The sequence below is a fragment of the Neopelma chrysocephalum genome, unplaced genomic scaffold (assembly GCF_003984885.1).
Source record: "Neopelma chrysocephalum unplaced genomic scaffold, ASM398488v2 Primary Assembly neopelma1_24, whole genome shotgun sequence".
In the NCBI taxonomy this organism is placed as follows: domain Eukaryota; kingdom Metazoa; phylum Chordata; class Aves; order Passeriformes; family Pipridae; genus Neopelma; species Neopelma chrysocephalum.
Window position 1 is genome coordinate 33,149,632 of NW_020897693.1, and position 17,874 is coordinate 33,167,505.

Genomic DNA, 17,874 nt, shown 5'->3' on the forward strand with positions numbered 1-17,874 from the left:
AACCAGCTAACCTGCTTTGATCTACAAATGAACTAAGGTCAATAATAAAAATAGTTTATTTCACTTGGAAATTAAACTATATCAGGGCCCAACAGCTCAAAAGATACAGTATTATAACTTTTTACTGCAAGTCATTTTCTAGAGGCAAAATATTAAGAGTATACTAACTCTCAAGATGTTCCAAAAAAATAACATACCTAATCAATAATTAAGTACATTGAAAAGACTCCTTAAATGAAAGCTGTGTTTTAAGTATATATGTTACCAACACAAATCTATGTGCAGAACCATCTAAGATCTGTAAGTCTGAGCTGTATATTCATGTGAGGAGCACCTGAATTCGCACACACCAGATCTTTTGCGCAGTTCAACTAGCACTATTCTCAAGATTTTAAGGCAAAATACTGGAATAGCATATGCATTAGGCTTACCATAAGGGATTCAGAACAGCTCGACACGTGGTCCTACTGCACAAAACTGGTTCATACTGAATAGGAGGCAAGTCTGGCCGTTCTTTCAGTGGCGTGAAGAGGGCAGCCACTGGGACTACCATTCTTGTAGCTTCAAGACGACTTGAAGGCCAAACATTCCAGCTGAATCTAACTCCATCTCTGTCCTCATTCTGCTGGATAAATTCCAGGAAGGTTGTCATGGTCAACTTCTCTGTTTATCACTAAAATAAAAAGATAACCATTAGCAGAATGTTGAAATACAAACATTTTTAACCACTAAATATTGAGTACACTTTATAACAGTCACTCATTCAAATACTGTAATTGAGTTACAATCAATAAAACACTGAGTAGTGCTTCCTAAATCCTAAAAGCAGTGTGCAGAATTCTAAGAAGAAACAAAAAAAAATTAAGACTCGTAGGATGCAGCAACTCCTTCAAAATAACAAGTAATTGATATATTGCAAGTTAAATACTGCTAAAATACTTATCTTCTGATCACTTCTTGACTTAAGCAACAAACTCAGGCAAGGACTAATATAACTAAAGCAATAATTCTAGGGTTGGTCAGAGTAGAGATTATACAGTAAACTAATACTATAAAAAAAGACCTGGTTACCAAAAAATACACACTGCTTTAAGGACTTTCACTAATGCATTTAGTTGTTCATTCTGTTCATTAACAAAACATCAGTCAGTCATTCTTGCAAATTGTTTTAATTCTCTAACTTATTTTAAGAATGAAATAGCAGAAAGTATATCTCCTAAGACTACTTGTTTTATGTTTTCTGCCGTATAAAATTTTGTAAGAGTTTTCTAACCATATTTTCGGTAACTCAGGATGCTGCCAACGTGCAAACATAAAGGAATAACAACATGATATTCTACAAGAGTAATTTCCTACAGCAAAGCTAGGAAATAACTTCATAAGAAATACAAGTGCCATATTCCAATACATCGTCTATCAAGAAGCACTTTTCAACAACTCTTTGAATTCAAGTTTACAATTTTGGGCACTGACCCAAGGCTTCCAAATTTTCAGCTATGATTACTCAGAAGCCAGAGCACTGGGGAACACAGACACATCTGAAACACTCAACAGGCACCCGTGAACATCCAAGAAAGCCAGAAAGGAGTGCACTCCCTCCCCTCCAAAACAAAACCCCTCAGCTATACGCACACTGCTCTTGAATATCTGTTGCATGCTTCACAGTACCTTTTATAGTACATATAGCACAATTTTTTCCAGGAACTAGGATATCTAAACTCACACTGGCTAACAATCAAGAATTTATCATAAAAGTCTACATGAACCTTGTAAGAGGAAGTAGAAATGCTCCTAGGTCTCAATTTAGACTGTACTAAGTTAATGAACAGCTATCAGAAATGCTGGAATCCTCCTGAACTGGGATTTAAATCAGGAATTCTCACAAGCACACTGAAATTCTTAGTCCTGCCATTACATACGCTATGTGAGACTCCTAGAAACTCTCCACTTATCAAAACCTACCTCTATTTACCAAAATTATAATAGCATTGTACCTTTAGTTTCTATGACAGTTAAAAACTTTTCAAGTTATTTTAAATTATAGCTTAACTTAGTGGTTTTACTCTAATGCTGACTTTTCAGAAAACAGATTAACAAAATACATAAAACAAAGAGAAGCACCACTTTTCACAGCTAATATCCTTAGGAAATAATCAACTGCCAACATTTTAATGGGCATGTCTTACTGATTCTAGGTACACATCTGCTCCTATCTAAACACGTCATGGCAATAGCAACACAGGGAGCATATGAGACTTTGTGCATAAGAGCACTTCCACCATCACTTTTACTCAAATTGCTGCAACACCATCAGGCAGGGGGACAAAACTGAGCAAAAGGAGAGAATATCTGGAAGTTATAATTGCTACAGAGAGATCTGAGACACAAGTTAATTCAGATAAGAGAGGAAAGAACAGCCTGGTATTTCAAGAGGATACAGAATTTAAGAAATTTCTCTCTTAACAGATTAAAATCCATCAGTGTTTTGTAAAAAAGGTGAAGGACCATTATCCCTGAAAAATGGGGTATTGATGCAAGAATCTGCACTAGGCAACTATCTCCGCTATAACCACAAACTGAATAGTCCCTCCTTTTAAAAATTATCTGAGAAGACAGAGCAAACTGCAATTTAAAGGCTATTTCAGCCATTCATTGGCATTGGCTACAGAGTACACCAACTCCAGCTCCAAACACTACAACATGAACTCACGCTTTCTGTACTGGACTTCAAACTGTTTTCTCAACATTCTACTCTAGCAATGTTTGAAATGGCATTACACAGACATTACTTTTACCACACAGTTACTTCTCCTTAGAGAGCAATGTACAAGCACCAGTGTGCAGTGACTAATAATATGTACATACATACATAAAGGATTTTTTGGATTTATGGAGTTAAATACTCTTACCTTCTCATAAAGCATGTATTTCCCATGCGGAAGGCAAAACCTGCTAATAGTTACTTTCTCCTCCATCTTTTCTTCTATCCTTTTCTTCCTTTTCAAGAGCCAATAATGCTTACCTATTTCATCATTCATCAAATGTGGACTCTTGGTCTGACAAGTTACATTCAGTACCATCTTTACAGCTATGTAGGCACGTTTTCTGGGATAGCTGTGGAGAGGTACTGCATTATACAAGAACAGCAAACCCTCCTGACCTACAGGCTACACACCAAAGTGTGGACACCCAAATGCCACAAAATACTCATTGCCCTCAGAAAACCACAGAGAAGGGATTTTCAGAACAGCTGAAAGCAACAGTTCCCAGTGTCACTGCTTTACCTTTGCTGCAGACTAGGATATCCAGACAAAACCAGCAATCCTTTCTGGCTTCCTTCCTACCTCCCACTGCTAAGGCTGAAGGTACCTTGCATCCCTGCACCATGACAATCTGTGTCACAAAAGAAGCCATGCTTCAATTGCATAGAGTCACTGGTTGACTTTTAGCACCTTTAAACGTTTACACATCCCAGGTAAATCTGTCCCAATACAGAAGATCCCCAAAACAATACCCATTAATCCTCAGAAGCACATACAAACAAAATCAAAACATTTCTCTTTACGGCATTGTAAGAGTTCCAGCACAGACTGACCAGAGTCCCTCATATGGCCATGTGTTTAAATACAACTAGATCAGTAACAGTTCACTGTGCACTTTTCTCACAAAACACCTACTTTCAGTTTACTACGCACTAACAATCTGGTAAAAGAGATTAGTAATAAATCTTTAATTAATTTCTTTATGCCCAAATCACATTCCAAGGAGGAACTCAAATGCACAAGGAGAATGGCTAAGTAGTTATCTAAAGCAACTGCAAGTTGTCAAACTGACAACATTTTCACTACTGAAACACAGTCATCCTCCAAACGTGCTCTCCCAGTCCCGTTACTGAGGACTTTCTTTGTTTTTTAATAACCAAGGTATGTGATAACCCACCTAAACTAGAAGAGAAACACATATTCAAAAGCAGCAGGGCCTGCATTTTGTATAGCTTTACCTATACCTCAAGGCACCCCCGCCAGCGGCACAACGACGGGGGTACAGCAGAGGTTGGGCACAGGAGCGCCGCAGCCGCTGCCGGAGCGAGCCGCCCTTTACCCCGGGCGAAGCGACGGCCGTGCAAAGGCCGTACCCCGCCGGCCCTACCCGAGCTCCGGCAGCCCCGGCCGAGCACGGCGCTCTCGGCGGTCCGAGCACCGCCCCGGCCCGGGCGGGTGCTCCACGCTGTACGGGAAGGGCGCCTGCACCCCCGGCCCGGGAGGCCGCGGGCAGCGCTGACCCGCCGCCGGCGGTACCCCGGGACCCTCAGGGCCACTGGAGGCCCCGAGGGCAATGTCGGGCCGCCCGAGGATCCCCCACTGCCACGGCGGGGAGCTCCCACCACATTCGCTCCGGACCCGGCAGCCAGGCCGGTTCACCCGTACCCCGCAGCGCGGGGAGCGCGGCTGCCGCCACGGCGCCGGCAAAGGACTGTCCTCTCCCCCCGGCACCCCCAGTTCGGCCCGCTCGGGCTCCCCGCACCCTGCGCTGCCCCCTCAGCCCTGCCCTGCCCGCTCACCCCGCGTCCCGGCCGCCGCCGCCGCTCTCGCCGTGGCCGCTCTCGCCGCCCGCCCGTCCGCTCGCAGCCGCCCCGGCGCTGCCGACGCATCAACATGGCTGATGGGAGAGTCCGCGCCACGTCAAGGGGCAGAGCGCGGGGCGGGCTCAGCGCCGCCGCTCCCCGCCCCCGGGACACCACGCCGCAGCCCTGCGGGCCTCCGTCTCCATCCCCAATCCGTTCAGGAAAGGAGACATCCCGGCTATCGGAGGCAGTTTCGCTTCCTATACCCTTCGGCAGCGCTGGGGCTGCACCTGTGCTCGCAGGTGCCGGATGCTCTGTCCGCAGCTACTCTGTCCGTCAGGGAATTCCTCGGGACCGAGCCAGCCGGGTTTCCGGGAGTCCTTGAGCTCACCCTGCTCGTTGCCCACCTTTCACCAGGTGTACTTATGGCAACTTTTTAATCTGGAAGATTGTTTACATGTTTCTTCGGAGTTCCTGGGGAAAAAATATACTGAAATTATATTCCTGCTGGGTTTTAGCCTGAAACAATACCTCATATCTAGAAATATTTATAAATACGTGTTTATTTACTATCTGCACAATAACTTTCACATAAACATAACTGTATGGGTTTGTTTGGGGTTTTTGTTAGTGTGGTTATCTTTTTATCCCCCAAACCCAAGTTATAGTGGCACTTCGGTTTCAGGAATCGTTTTTAACAAGCCTGCCACAAAAGGCTAGAACGGTAACTTCTGATATCTCGTTGCAACTGATCTGGACATGGGGGAGGACTGAAAAACATTCTGCTGACTGACTACCCCGTCGTACTTTATTGCAACTCGGAAAACCATGCTATGACCTCCAAACAAATATAAATGACTAAAACATTCTTATCTTTTCTTACATGTCAAATGTCATTATGATAGAATTTCTATGCTATTATTATCTCCAGTATAGTTTGCCAGTCCTCTTCAGTCTAAAAACATAAGCATGTAAACAAAAGCAGAACTTTAAGGAAGGAATTTTAAATTTTCTCATCCCCAAATCTCACTGCCAGTTGTGGGAATATTAAGCAGGAGCTTGCCAAGGACACGTAGCCTCAGTCTGAACATAAAAAAAAAATTCCAAACCCAAAAACCCACAACAGGGTGAACTTCAAGCAAATGCACAGAAAACAATTCAGTGTTATAATTTCAAAGTACTCAAATACTTTGTGAAACATTTTCAGAAAGTTACATTAAAAAGAAGCAAGTCCCAAATCAAAACTGCGGGATGAACACTAAACAACAAGAGGAAAAAGAGGCAACTGATACTTTAAGACATGTAAAGGAGAAGAAGGGAAAATAAGAGAGTATACTACTCTGAAAGTTCACTATGAATAGAAGTATTTTTAACCAATCATCAGTACAATTAAATTTCATTATATAATAACGCAATCCAATGCTCTAAATGTCAAGAAAAGTCTTGCAGCTGTTAGGATGGTGCAAACCACAGAGAAAATCAAGGAGAAAGAAAAAAATAGAACAGAAAATAGGTGTATACTCACTATAAGAAAATATTTTATTAGCTCCCAGTATTAGAAGGTAGATTGAAAGCATTTAATTTTTCTTAATTCAGAATTTTTAGTTTACGTGTTAGATTCTTAATTTTTTTTTAGCCAGCAGTGCATATCCACTAATGCAGCTTACCCTTTCTTTGGAAAAGTACTCTTCCATAATACCTATGCAGTTGAGGAGAAAGAATATACATTTCCAGTTTCCTTTTCCTCTTTCTCCACCGAGTCATATTTGCTTGCCATTGCATCAGCATTGTTGGTAAAACTTGCTAGGAACAATTTTATTACCTGTGGCAGACTACCTGTAATAATTAAAAACCTGTTACTTTGTTTAGAAAGTATCAATGGAAAATTCCAGAAAAAGTAATCTAAAGACAGAAAGTATATTTAAAGAATATTTATATCTGTGGATTCTCTTTCTGTTCATAGTTCTTGACTTTACAAGAAATAGGAAAAATAAGTTCTGAATATTACAAAGTATTAGAAATGAACATTTTATAGTCGGACTCACCAAAGTTTTTGTCTTGATCATCAGTCAGCCTGCCCAGCGTTATCACTATAGTTTTAGCTGAGCAAGTTTTATTTCTAGTGGTGGCTGCAACTATTGCACACTCAACTAGGACCTTAGATCCGGGTTTCAGAATTAAAACTCCCTGGTACACGTAGGTGGTTTTGGAATCACCTTAAAACAAACAAAAGCCCTGGGAGAGGAGGAGTTAAAGTAGGTGTTTGATTAGAACAGCTAAAACACAGCCTTGCAGGGGAAAAAAAAAAGGGCATTCCTTTTTTTTTAAACTCATGTCACAAATATCTAAAACTACTCTGATCTACTAGATGGACTGTGTGTAGCACCAAAATGACTTCACATGCAGAACTAATAGGAAAGATCATATACAGATTGACATTTTGTGTAACAGGAATTTCATAATACAAAATCTAAATTATTACAGCATCATCCTTCTGCTTTTTATCTTAGCTGAGAAGCAATCCCCTTATGTGCTACCTTGCTTTCTGGCAAGGGGGTGCTCCCACATCATAGTCTTCAGATAAACGCGTATAGGAACAATTCACGCACTGACCCTTCCAGAATGAGAACACTGTGTAAATTTATAGCAATTAATTTTATGTAACTGATTTCAACCACAGATCTCTAAGTATTTCAAAGAAGGGACAAGTATTATTATTACTGGATGTTCACAGGTAAAATAGAGAATACTAATGGGTGAGTTTTTACTAAAGAGTCACTTGTAAAAACTACAGTGTATTAGAATAATGACATAGGGCCTTATGAAAGTGATTATTAAAGTTTACACATATTCATCAAAAATAGTGTTGTCCCAAAATAGGTCCTTTCACCAGGTGTGCAAGAGGCCAATCCACACACAGAGTTGAGGCATTTATTTACAGTTCTGCGCTGAGAGAAGAATTTGCTGGGTGGCAAATTTACAAAGCCAGCAACATGTCTACCAAAACTTTTCACTATTTATACATTTAAGCAAACAAAGGCATTAATATTCATTTGCTACAAGGTACCTAGAACTCTTATTAATTAGCATTCTATATGTTAATGATTCACTGCTCATAATAATTAGTCTGCATGTTCAGTCTTTCTCTTCTCTTGGGTGGGAGGATTTTTTGAGTTGGTGGTCACGATCTGCCCCTGCCAGAATTACCTTTAACCCAGTTGGAGCTGGATCAGCACAGTGGCTGAGCTGGCTTTATTAGTTTCTTCTTTATCTTGGGAGTTCTATCAAATGTCCTTGTGGCCCACAACTTCTGCATTCTTTGCGTCTACTATCAGTGGTACATCCTTCTTCCCAGCCTCTGTTAACCTCCCCCTAGGTCTGAGATCTTTGAAGCATGTCCAGCCCTAACCTTAATAAGGCAATTCTACTAACAAGTAGTTTGTCTTTCTAACACCTGGGCATCGCTTAGAGCTTGTTAGCTGCTCTCTGTTTCACGGATTCAATCTTCCTTCTTCTTCTATGTAAAAATTTTACACATTCCACGTTTTCCAACAACTGGCCTGGTTTGATGGGCAGTAAATTGGCACAACCCCTTTCTGCTCTGCTCTTGGGCCAAAGTCCTCTTAGGGGTTTTCAGGGCAGCCGAAACGGCCAGAGCAGGTCGCGACACATCAAAGCGCACCGCCAGGGCTCCCTTACCAGGGCGCCCTGAGGGCTCCGCAAGGTCCCCATCACTCCCCAACGGCACCAAGGCCCCCCAGCCGCGCCCCCGATACCGGACCGGCTCCGCCCCTCCCGCTCCGCCGCTCTCGCGAGAGCAGCGCCGACCGGCCATGGAGGCGGGCGTGGAGGAGCTGATGCCGCGGCTGCTGCCCGTGGGGGACTGGGACCTGGCCGAGGACTTCGACCCCACGGTGCCTCCCAGGACACCTCAAGAGTATCTGAAGCGCGTCCAGTGAGTGGCGGGGCGGATGGTTCGGGGCGAGCCCGTCACCTCTCCGCTAGAGCGGCGCGGCCCCGGTGCTGCCCGGGCCGAGCTGCGCGTCGCGACGCGCCAGGGCAGCCGAGCGGTGCTGCCCTTCGCCGGCAAATCCGTGTCTTACACACCTGCAGGAGGGGCAGGTACCAGTCTCCTCGCTCTAGTGACCAGTGACAGGACTCGAGGAAACAGCATGAAGCTGAGTCAGGGGAGGTTTCTGTTGGATATCAGGAGAAGATTCTTCACCCAGAGGGTGGTTGGGCACTGGAACAGGGTTCCCAGGGAAGTGGTCACAGCACCAAGCCTGACAGAATTCAAAATGCTTTTGGACAATGCTCTCAAGCACGTGGTGTGATTGTTGAGGTACCCTGCGCAGGGCCAGGAGTTGGACTCGATGATCCTGATGGGTCCCTTCCAACTCATACTTTCCGTGATTCTAGGAGTATTTCAGAGGCATCCGGCATATATCCACCTGTAACAGAATGGAAAAAATGCAGCCACTTGATTTTATTTTGTAGGATTGAAGCAGCACGATGTCCTGATGTGGTCGTGGCAAAAATAGACCCCAGAAAATTGAAAAAGAAGCAGACAGTAAACATTTCAGTAAGTTTGAGAGCTTTTACACATTTTGAGAGGGGAAAAATAAAGGGCAACAATATTAATATGATGTTTATACTAATTTTGGGAAGTCGGCATAACTAAATAGCACTGCTGGATTTTAAAAGCATTTACAGAATTAAATGTCTGGATTTGAAAAATATCTGTGCAACTGCTGGTTAACAGCAGTCTTTATAACTGATTAAATTGATGATATCCATACTATATGATACACAGCAGACTGTTTTACTGTCTGAGGAAATCAAATGTTGCATTAAATTTTACAAGTATGTAATCATAAAATTAAATTAACTTGCATAAATTTTAGAAGAAAGATCTCTCCATACCTATCTTAAGGTTTAAATTTATATCTAGGGTAAGGGTAGTAAGTGCAGCTGAGCTTTACTAAAGTTAGACAAAATTCTACCACCATTTTTTCCTTATTGGTAATAATATTTTGTTGGAATTTTTCCTTACTGCCCAAGCAGATTTTTCTGTTGTTACATTGGCCTGCCAGCTTGGTTTTTAATCTGCTTTCAAATAGTTCAAGAGACCAAGTTTTCTGTTCCCTGTGTAATCTGAAATTTCACTACTAGATTGCTCAAGGGAAGTTTCTGGTACTGACATGACCGTGTAACTTCTGTGACCATTCTCTTCATCTCTCTGTAGTGGAATTCTTAAACACTTGTAGAACGATTTTAATTTTTTAAATAACTGTTTCATGCTAATCTTTAAAAAGGTTATATCCCCTTAATTGTTAGAGTTAATTTCCTAGATGTTTTTGTGGTTTTCTGTCTTCTGAACTTATTATCTTGACAAGTAGAATGCCTAAGATTGATAGCATCTGTCCAAGGCAAGGAAACAGCACCCTGATTTTTATAAACAGGGAGATTAAGGCAGAACAATTGTTAAAAGAAAGACCTTAAATATTGATAATGTATTTTGAACACTTAGTTCTCCTTTCTGTGTAAATATGAGAAGAGTCAGACAGAAGAAATTTTGTCTAAACCAACTTTAAAGTCAGTCTTGGATGTGGTCATGAAATTACCTTAGGTAAAGATTTAAAGGATATTGTTTACCTAAGAGCAAAGATCCACTGATTCTCTTGTTCTTAAGGATTCTTCTTAAAAAGCTCTCTTTACATTATAATTATTGCCAGTGTTTTCTCAGATTTCCGGATGTCAGCCTGCTCCTGAAGGATACTCTCCAACACTCAGGTGGCAGCAGCAGCAGGTGGCCAATTTCTCAGCTGTACGTCAGGTACAAAATAGTGTATGTGAGGAGTCTTGCACAGTCTAGATAGAATATCTGTGCTTTCTGGGGGACAACTTTACATCTAGTATAGAAATATTATGACTTTGTGGTAAGATAGATGTTTGTAGGCAAATGTTTTAAGTTCTTGAAAAATAACTGAGTATATACTGTATGGCTTTTAAACTCCTGATAAAACTCTTGAGAGAGTCACGTTTAAAAAATTCTTCAACTTCAGCAAAAATATGTCAGTATTTAGATTTTAAGTGATATGGAGTAGTTGAGGAGGAACAAAAACCTCTATGATGTGATGCAGTTATGTTATATTAAAACCTAGTGCTAGCAGGAAATGTTCTGCAGAACTCAACTGAAAAAAAAAAAAGTGGATTCTAACCCACCAGGACATTCATAAAGTAGAACACACTTTCCATTAAGGAATCTGTTGACACCCAACAGATGTGTGGCACCCATTATGAGGAGAAATATTTATTTGGTAAAATGTATTTGTAAGGTTGTAGTGCTAGCACAGACTTAGATCTTTCCTAACACATTTGCACCCTGCTTTTAAATAACAGAACAAAATTAGAAAATTAAGCACTCTCAAAGGGTAAAGGTTCTAAGTTCAGCTAAGCTACAGTTCTAAACTAAAGGAGGGTCAATTTAGATTAGATATAAGGAAGAATTTTTTCACAATGAGGGTGGTAAAACACTGGCAGAGGTTGCCCAGAGAGGTGGTAGATGCCCCATCCCTGGAAACAGTAAAGGTCAGGTTGGATGGGGCTCTGAGTGTGATCTAGTTGAAGATGTCCCTGCCTATGGCAGAGGGGTTGGACTACATGGCCTTTGAATGTCCCTTCCAACCCAAACATCTCTCTGATTCCATTATTCTCTATGTAAAGTTCAAACAGGGTGAAATGGGAAACATAATAAAGATGTAGGGAGAGATCATGTGTTACCCCAGTACAGTGGACAGCATGTTTACAGTGCATTGATGCTGCACTGCAGGAATACCTCAAGCACTGAGGTATGACCAACTGCTGCTGTAGCACTGAACTCTGCATGAGCTCATGTACCATGTTTTTTTCAGGGAGGAAAATCAGTGAAGGTGGAGATGCTACTGAGCTACCCCCTGTTTCTATGAGGGATCACATTGCATCCTGTATATTAGGCATAATAAAAGGTTTTAGGAGAACTAAGGAAACTAACATCTAAAAGAATATTCACTATATATATTTCTTTAAATGCACAAATCAATTGTCTTCTCATCTGTGCCAGAATTAACAATGTGAAGTGTAAGACTATGCTAAGAAGTCTTTAAAACCTAAAAAGAGCATTGGAAATCACTTCTTCTAACACTGCCTCAGCTGCTGTTACAGCATTTTTATCTGTTCTTTTGTATGGCTACAATAACAATTAGATTGGGAGACAAATTTCTTTTGTTACAGAATGTTTACATCTCCCTACAGGAAACTGTCAAGCAGGCCAATTTGTCTTACATGGCATCCCCATTAGCTAGAAGAAATGTGCTAAGGAAGCACACTTGCCTTCTTTCAAACTGTTCTGTAGATCTTTGATGCAGATACAGACCACTACTGGAAATAGGATATTGGCTTTATGTGTGGTTTTGGATTAAATCAGTGGATTTTTTCTTAACCTTGTTATACTAAGAGAAGTCTAGAAGACTATTAAAGCTTATTACTTCAACTAAACTTTATGCAGTAGACTTGAAAATTCCTTCAGCTTTAACATTACTTCCAAAAACACAGTATGAACACCTTAATTACATTTCTGCTAAGAGGCATGAGAAATATTTGGCCAGTTGTGCTGCCTATAAATATATTGATTTATAGAAAGTCATAAAATGTACTTTTCATACATTTTAAGAGTAATGAAGAGAACTTACTGGTAGGATAAAATAACTGCAGAGTTAAACTGTGATTTGGCTTTGTTTTAATTACTCAGAGCCTGAACAAGCACAGAAATCACTGGCGGTCACAACATTTGGACAGCAATGTTATTATGGTGAGTAGAATTCATAACAGTGCCATGTGGTTTGTTTTCCCGGTCATTAAATCCCTGGTTAATCTTGCTTTTATGGTTTCATGCAACAGTTTAGGAATATTATCAAGTCTTTTCTCCAGTGTCTTCAAGATAGCAGTATTACAGTTTTCATTTATTTTTATTTACTTCAGCCAAAATCAGAGGATGAAGAAGGCTGGAAGAAGTTCTGCCTGGGTGAAAGAATATACTCAGAAATAGATGCACTACCCAATAATGAAAATATAGGAATTGATTACATGCAGGTAAGTATAGGACTTATATCTAGTTTTCAGCTGTTATTTTGTAGACTAACTGCCAGAAAAAATCCTACTGTTTACTACCACTTTGTGCTAAATAGAAAAAAGGCTCTCTGGTGAGTGCAGAAAGTCCCATTTTTCATTCCTTTTAAGCAGAAACTGCAAAGCAGAGAACGAGTCTATCTCTTCAGTCAAAAAGCTGAAGAGTTCCTTCATCTGTTGACAGCTGAAGTGCACTACTTTGTTGCTCGCTGAACTGAATGGAAAGTCTGCATAGTCTTCTTTAGTGTTTGTTGCATAGTGATATGTGATTACCCTCCTCATACCTGTTATCCCACAAACATGCCCTTCACTCCATCATTTTGAAAAAAACAAAACTTTAACAAAAACTTTAACTTTAAAAGCAAGGTTCTCTGATACCAAATTTGACTAGACCTTATCTTCAACTTGCTTGAAGACTTTTAGCAGATTTCAAAGCTCTGAACAGACTTTCCAATCGCTAGAAGTGTCTGAACATCACCTTAAAATCTTAGTACGTTTCAAATTAGAACAAAAATGTTTATGATAATGTTTGCATTTTCCAACTTCATGTTTTTCAGGTGGGCTTTCCCCCTTTGCTAAGTATTGTAAGCAGGATGAATCAGGTAAGCCTACCTTGTAAAATATGGGAAATAATGATGTAGGCAGTGTCACTATGTGATTCTGACTGTTGCAGCAGTCTTATCTATTTTTCTGTGCCTAGAGTAGGCAATTGTTTATTACAACTTCTATTCATTGTACACTTTGAAGGAAGACACGTAATCATTATCTCACCTTCAGCTACAAATAACTTTACTAGGGAATATTTTTCATTACTAGTTCTAAGAGTATTTTGTTGTTGTAATTTCTCTATTGAACATTTAGTGTTTGACTTTTTGCTGAATGCCCCAATAGGTGCTTGACAATGTTTTAAGATTTCTCATTTGGTGTTTTAAGTGCAGCCCTTCAACTTGATTGTGAACTTTTATGTACATTACAAGACAAGAAGAATCACATTTATCATTCCTTTACTACATTTCCCACTAGTCATCTTTATGCAGATGACATCACACCAGTCAGTGTGATGCCTCTTTCCTTATCTGTAGCTATTTATCCATAACTTTTTGTTAACACTAAAAATTACTTCATTTTATATAAAGTTCTTTCCAGGAAGTGGTGCTTAACACACTTGCTTTACCCTTATTTGTAACTTCAACATGGAATAAATATCATGTAGTATCACAGTGGAGTAGAAAGATTTTATAATAAAATCCTTCAGGTAGAAGGACAACAAAATGAAACATTTCAAGTATTGTCTCTTTCTGTTCCTCTTTTGAAGGCAACAGTAACCAGTGTCTTAGAATACCTGATAAGCTGGTTTGGAGAGAAAAAATTTACTCCAGAACTGGTAATTCTAATTTATTTTAACTACTTGCACATGAATGCGTTAAACGAAGCATAAATTGTTTATAGTTTTCTATTAAATTATTTTAATTTCTAAAGAGTTCTTTAGATGGATGTGTCATATTGTTACTTTCAAAGCTTTCTTGGTTAATATCTTGGTTAGATATTAAAATAAGTATTCACAGAACTTGTTGGAAGGCTGATTACAAAACATAACAGATACAGACCTGTGGTAGTTTGGCCTAGGCCTTCCTTGGTGACCAGCTTGTAACCAAGGAAGTGCCCAGATTTACCCGGTATTCCCTACAATTTTTACGTAAACTGGGGTATAAGAAGAAGGGAGGAAAGACCTTCGCTCTCTTTCCTTCCGGCGGCTTTGGAGGTGCAGATCTCCCTGTTGTTGAGTCTGTCGGCTTGGAGAGTGAGGCCTGGTAAGGCCTTGTCGACCTTGGGAGGCAGAGGCTGTTGGCAGTCACCCCAGCGTGACTCTCCATTGTCCCAAGGAGAGTAGTAAGATATTCTTTGTTAATTCTTTTAGTTGATAGACCTTGGGCTACTGATCGGGTTAATATATATATATTATTTTGGTTTTTTTTGTTCTTCCCTTCCCCTTTCCCTTTTCCCTGTGAAATTGTATATATATTTAAACTGTACATAACTGTAAATATAAGTGTAAATATATTTATATATATTGCTTTGTCTCTCTCGTTTTCGGTTCTTTTGGGTTTTTTTCCCCTCTTCTCCCTTGGTTTGGGGTGGGGGGGGACTCCTTGTGGTAAGGTTTGGAGACTTGGCAGGGAGCCAGCTCCAAACCATAACAAGTATTGCCAAAACCCCTCCCCTTTTTATCACTCCTCAAACTAACTTAAGCCATGAGGCTTGACAGTTATCAGTGTTGGGGAGAGTAGAGGGTCAGAGAGCAGCAGCTTTGGTTCTGATCAGTTTAAGTTGCCAGGGGCTGCACACTGTATTTACCAACACCTCCGTTTTAGTTTGGAGGTGCATGACAGTGAGCTGGCAAAGGCACATTTAATCTTTCCATGTGCAGCACAGACCAGAAAGCTTAGCTGCATTAGTGTGGTAATAAACCAAACCTAAGAAATCCTGATGGACGGGGTACATTGGCACAGACTTTGGCCACACCTAGACTGACCAGCTGTGTAATGGCACCATATCTACAGAACACCTTGGTGAATGCATCTCATCTCCTTCAGTACCACAAAGCAAGAGAGTCATAAAAAATTACTTACATGATACTAAACACAGTTTCACTATTTTTGAGTCACTAAAAAGCCTTTCATGTTCTGTCCTTTTTTGTAGCACTTGTTTCTTTTTAAGCAATATGTTGCAGAGAATGTGTACATTGACTTTTAGTTTAGTCCCACAATGAAAGCCACTAGACACTGTAATTAAATGAAAAAGACTGGTAGCAGAAATTATGTTTGTAAGAATGCAGTAGAATTCTGTGAAGTAAAATGCAAAGGACATGTTTTCACAGTGGTAGAAATCTTCAAGCAGATCTAACCACTAATTCCACAAAGATCTGACTTAATAGATTCACTCTTCAGGAATGTTTTTCCGCAGATTGTGAAGTTAAAAAATAACAGCCAAGTAATACTCTTTAAATATTACTAAAATAATCCTTCCCTCAAATGGTAATACTGTAAGCTGTATTAATTTATATTTTGGCCAGCATTCAAAAAATACCAGGAAACCCAGGAGTACTCCTTTATCTAGGGGCACAAAACTCTCTACCGTGTAGCGTCTAATTTGGCTTTTAAAATTCAATTACAGCATGTAGCACTTAAATGCAATTTTGTTTTGAGACTTACACTCCAGTCCTACTCTGTATAACAATAACAGCTTGAATCTTCAAGGAAATGCTTATAATTAAAACTTTGTTATTTGAATCCTCACAGGGTAGATGGCTTTATGCGCTGTTGGCATGCCTAGAAAAACCTTTGCTACCTGAAGCTCACTCCCTTATTCGACAGCTGGCAAGACGATGTTCAGAAGTCAGGGTAATAGAGGTAAGATTTAATATAACATTGTGCAAAGGACTTGGTGAATTTAGCAGATTAAGAGGATTATTTTTCAATTCTTGAAGTCTTAGTAATTAACTTTTCATGTCCTAAGTTTGCTTGAGAATGAAGGGAAGACCACAAATACACACAACATGGCATGAAACAGCTTTTCTATTTGACACAGATAACAAAAGAACTATTCTAATATTTACCTCTTTTTCAGGAGAACAAGAATGAAGAACAAATATCAGCTCTGAACTTGATAATCTGCTTAGTTAGTAGGTAATGCAACTTATACACCTAAAACAGTAATGTATGTCCAGCATAAATACACCTAAAACAGTAACATATGTCCAGCATATGTGTGATTACTTGTCCTAACCTATATTCTTTTAAAAATCAAGTACCCTGGGCCAATATAGCAAATATACTTAGCTAAAAGGACTTAAGATAAACCTAAGAATAAAGTAAGCTTATTCCTTTCCTCAGATGAGCCACCTGAACCACAAAGCTGTAATTATGATAGAAACACTAAAAGAAGATCTAGAAAGCAAGGGATCTAAGAACTCAAAGTATGGAGTACGTTGCATTAGGGGTGTTTTACCATATTCCACTTATTTCCATTAGGTACTTCGATCAACGTGACCTGGCTGATGAGCCTTCCTAGGCCATTTTGAGAATATCCAGTATTTTGCATTGCCACAGTACAAACAGCATTATCAGAGTTAACAGCAAGACACTGCACTGTTCAGACCCGAAGTACCATACAATTCCTTCAGAATACCCTCACCCTAATGCATTTGGGACAGCTATGAGTACCTTAAGCTGAACTTTAGCATGAAATTGTCAACGTCTCCGATACCATCATCACCATCATCGTAAAATGGTAAATGAACTGTCTGGCATCATCTCTCAAGCTCCTGTCTTTGTAAACTACATTCTTGGTTAGGAATTTCTACCATTTGAGTAATCCTATGAACACTGCTATTAGGTAAAGTCTGAGGTTACATTACAAATGATTGTTCTTTTTCTAACAGACCTATTGAGGACTTTTTTTAATAAAATTAAAGGATTTTATAGAGTGTTCGTAAACACTGTGGTTTTTCTCAGTCTATACTATTTAACAGCAGTCTTACTATAGAAATTTACACAGCTAGGGTTTAAGGTACTTTTTCAAGTTTTGGTGCCTGAGCTTAAGCACTGCTAAGCAGTTCAACTATATCCAGTAGGTTACTGAAACAATTGTTCTAGTAAAATGTAAATATTACTACTTCATGAGTAGTAATACTATTTTTAGTAAACAGTTGCAGAAACCAGTGAAAATTACACATCTGTATTCAATGCTTTTAATAGAAGCATTTATTAACAGAATTTATTTTCTGTATGGTTATCTTGACAAATATATTAGCTCTATTATTTACATATATATTTAACATGGAGTGCTTTGCCAAGAGGGTCAGCATCTGCTTGGTATGTACATAACTCCCTCTGATTATAATTGTCTTCAGCAATTAAAAATCCATTTTAAAGGAACTATGAATTCAGTTCATAGCAGCCAATCGATATAGAGTATTAAATGACATATGCTTTCTGTGTATTGTGGAATTTAAGTCCCTCCCCTCACTATTAAAAATAATCATTAGCCATAACCAATTATTGATACATCGTTAAAATGCCTTTGAATGATTGGCATTTTTGCATCTGGAGTGGTAGTCTTAACTGTCATTGAAAAATCAAAAT

General features: G+C 39.7%; 2 protein-coding genes across 5 annotated transcripts in view; one reads left to right on the plus strand and one right to left on the minus strand.

The window, feature by feature from the left end:
• The window catches only part of SEC23A (Sec23 homolog A, coat complex II component), a 30,245-nt gene extending 25,619 nt beyond the window's left edge, over positions 1 to 4,626 (minus strand). The window contains exons 1-2 of the mRNA XM_027671177.1: positions 4,562 to 4,626; positions 432 to 673 (exon numbers count right to left, since the gene is read on the minus strand). Coding sequence (XP_027526978.1) covers positions 432 to 652 — 221 coding nt within the window. The 5' untranslated portion in view covers positions 653 to 673; positions 4,562 to 4,626. The remainder of the gene's footprint in view (positions 1 to 431; positions 674 to 4,561) is intronic.
• Positions 4,627 to 8,369: 3,743 nt separating this feature from the next.
• On the plus strand, positions 8,370 to 17,226 carry GEMIN2 (gem nuclear organelle associated protein 2). Of its 4 annotated transcripts, none has more exons than XM_027671197.1 (10): positions 8,370 to 8,519; positions 9,062 to 9,146; positions 10,311 to 10,400; positions 12,354 to 12,413; positions 12,584 to 12,694; positions 13,288 to 13,332; positions 14,046 to 14,114; positions 16,030 to 16,140; positions 16,358 to 16,416; positions 16,762 to 17,226. In XM_027671197.1, the coding sequence occupies exons 1-10, from the start codon at positions 8,398 to 8,400 to the stop codon at positions 16,799 to 16,801; spliced, it is 792 nt and encodes a 263-aa protein (XP_027526998.1). In that variant the 5' UTR covers positions 8,370 to 8,397; the 3' UTR covers positions 16,802 to 17,226. The 4 variants fall into 4 exon arrangements, with proteins under 4 accessions (XP_027526998.1, XP_027527004.1, XP_027527017.1 ...); XM_027671203.1 differs by having other exon boundaries at positions 10,311 to 10,391; XM_027671216.1 differs by lacking the exon at positions 14,046 to 14,114.
• Positions 17,227 to 17,874: the final 648 nt, after the last annotated feature.

Excerpts from the sequence above, each read along its gene's own strand:
- GEMIN2 (XM_027671197.1), top strand. The coding sequence starts at position 8,398 with ATGGAGGCGGGCGTGGAGGAGCTGATGCCGCGGCTGCTGCCCGTGGGG. Across the intron at positions 8,520-9,061 it reads GAGTATCTGAAGCGCGTCCA|GATTGAAGCAGCACGATGTC; the intron begins GTGAGTGGCGGG and ends TTTATTTTGTAG. Across the intron at positions 14,115-16,029 it reads AAAAATTTACTCCAGAACTG|GGTAGATGGCTTTATGCGCT; the intron begins GTAATTCTAATT and ends GAATCCTCACAG.